We start from the raw sequence: 2825 nt of genomic DNA on the forward strand, positions 1-2825 counted from the left end.
CACTCAGGTTTACGGCATCAACTAAATCTTCCCCTGAAAATTTGCGAGCCTTGTGCTAAATTTTAAAACCATTATTTTCACTAGCAGCACAATTTCTTACTTACAATTTGGCAAGATCAAAATGCAATTAAATGAACCGAAAATTAAAAGACCAAGAATTTTTTTTACTAGTTTTGTAAAATTTTTGCTTTATTTTATGGAATATTTGATTTCGCTGTGTTTGATTTTTTTAATTCAGAAAAGCATTAAGAAAAGTGGAAAAGGAATCAAATATTTATATATATATATATATATATATATATCTTATCTCATTATTATTCAAAATTTTAATTTCTTCTTTCGTTTTCCAATGGGGTGGATGGATGGATGGATGGGTAGGAGGGTGTTCATAACGCTTATGTTGTTGTTGTTGTTGTAGTCCCTTTTGCTTTCCACTGTTGTTGTTGTTGTTGCCAATTGGATATTTTCTTTCTCAATAGTGGGCGGACAGGTTGGGGGGACGAGAAGTATGGTGGGACAGGGAGAGAAACTGTGAGGAGGGGAGGGCGAATGGGAAAAGGAATTTTAATTTAAGATGAAGACATGTTTTTGCAACAACAAAAAAAAAATCAAAACAAAAATAATAGACAAATGAATAGAAATGAAATAAAAAAATATACAAAAAACATGTATTTACACGTGTGTGTGTGTGTATGTGTATATATATATATCATCATCATCGTCATCATCATAGTTTAATGTCCTTCTTCCATGCTGGCATGGGTGTTAACTGCACAATCATGCATGCACACATACAAACACATATACAAATGCATGCACACACACATATATACATACATACACCCACATGTATATAGAGATATATAGATATGTACATATATATATATATATATACACGCTGACCAAAACATTCAATTTTTTTTCTCCGTGCTTTTCTCCATATTCTTTCTGTTGAAGAGCATAGCTCGAAACATTAAAGACTTTCTGTATTCCAGAGCGTTAAACTAATACATCCTTTTGTTGTCTACACCACCTGTCCTCGTCTGTTGTTTTTTTCGTAAATTCTCCCATATATATATATATATATATGTGTGTGTGTGTGTCTGTATATGCATACATGAAGGTTCGTGGCCTAGTGGTAAGGCTGTTGCACCCATGATTGTAAGATCGTGGTTTCAATTCCTGGACCGGGCGACGCGTTGTGTTCTTGAGCAAAACACTTCATTTCAAGATGCTCCAGTAACCCCTTTCAATCAGGGGATAGTGTTGGCCTGCTTGCCTAGCCAGCAGGGTGGCGTCATTTGAAGACTAAAACAATGCAAAAAAAAGTGCATTGTGACCAGCAATGTGTAACAGTATCTGATAGCCTGGTCAGCCACGTGATTATGTGGTATGTGCATACCAATGCATGAGTGTGTGTGTGTATGTGTGTGTGTGTGTAAGCAATATCATCCAATGATAAATTAAAAGTTTAAAGCAACAGTAATGGAAAACACATTTAAAAATTAACTGTAGAAGCTAATTAAAATCAGAAAGCAATTAATTAAAAATATGTCTGAAAAAAAAAAACGAAAAAAAAATTATTGTTTTCATGAAAGCCCATCGGGAAATAAAAAGAGCGAAGGGAGATGAGGTGAGAGAAGGAGGGAATGCAAGATGATGGGGTGGGGGAGTGGAGGAAAGTTACAAAGTAGGTTTGTCCTTCTTGCCTGAGGCTTCTTTCAGTGCTTTCTCGCGGAGGTTTCGTCGTTTCGTAATCTGTCGCTGGTGTTCTTTCTCCATATCTTTCTCGTCGATATTGAGCTTGAGAGACTGTGAAAGAAGGAGAGAGAGAAAGAGAAAGACGGAGAATTTGACAAATTAAAGTGAAATGAAATGAAAATGAAACAAACATCAGAGATGCTTTGCCCCATACAGAAACAGCAGGGGCTTTTTACAAGCTCTTCTAATTCCACTGCAATGTTGGAAACCTTCCCCTATCATCAGCAGGTATCTCAAGGTCACAACATCTTGACCCTTAGCCTGGATGCTTCTTTAAAGGTACATATGTACACACACACACACACATATACGGTCAGGGCTTAAAATTTGGAACATTTTTTTTCCAAAAATTAAAATTGTTATGCCCAAGTAGAATTCGATATAAATAACTAGAGTGTAGAGGTACAATGATGGACACTCAGAAAGTTTGCCTGGCGTGCCAAGGATCAACTTGAATAATATCAGGGCTATCCGAAGTACCACTTTCACACCTGCAAAATGTACGAAGGACATTTTTAACTGATGCTCCATCAAACCATCTACTTTTATTCTTGCCGCCCGTTTCGTTGAATGTTGTGCTCTCTTGATGCCACTTACTTAACTCCCGTTTCACTAATAATCTTGTCATCACGCACACCACTTCTCTTCCCATCACCTACATACCACTCCCTCTCCCCACTCACACACCATCAAGTGTTCCAGTTGATTCCTGAAATTGATGTGCAAGCGGCTGAACACTCCACAGACACGTGTGCCCATAACGTACTTCTCAGGGAGATTCAGGATGACACAGAACATGACAAGGCTGGCTCTTTTGAATTACATTGTTGCCAGCTGAGTGGACTGGAGTATTGTGAAATAAAGTGTCTTGCTCAAGAACACAATGCATCACCGGTAACTGAGCTCACAACTTTATGATCTTAAGCCAAATAAGCTACTAAACAAATAACAACAGATGGATTGTGGTTCACTACAGCCGTTTCAGACATATTTTATTGATGAACAGAAAAGTAGAAGATAAAAGATATATATATATAGAGATAGAGAGAGAGAGAGAGAGATAA

General features: G+C 37.2%; 1 protein-coding gene across 1 annotated transcript in view; it reads right to left on the minus strand.

Annotated features, from left to right (window-relative positions):
* LOC106873650 (TBC1 domain family member 10B) overlaps nt 1-2825 on the minus strand; it is a gene marked incomplete at its 3' end in the record, with an annotated part of 37296 nt that overhangs the window by 3563 nt on the left and 30908 nt on the right. The window contains exons 8-10 of the mRNA XM_052978124.1: nt 2152-2252; nt 1942-1976; nt 1710-1834 (exon numbers count right to left, since the gene is read on the minus strand). Coding sequence (XP_052834084.1) covers nt 1710-1834; nt 1942-1976; nt 2152-2252 — 261 coding nt within the window. The remainder of the gene's footprint in view (nt 1-1709; nt 1835-1941; nt 1977-2151; nt 2253-2825) is intronic.

Source organism: Octopus bimaculoides, chromosome 30, assembly GCF_001194135.2.
Source record: "Octopus bimaculoides isolate UCB-OBI-ISO-001 chromosome 30, ASM119413v2, whole genome shotgun sequence".
Lineage (NCBI taxonomy): Eukaryota > Metazoa > Mollusca > Cephalopoda > Octopoda > Octopodidae > Octopus > Octopus bimaculoides.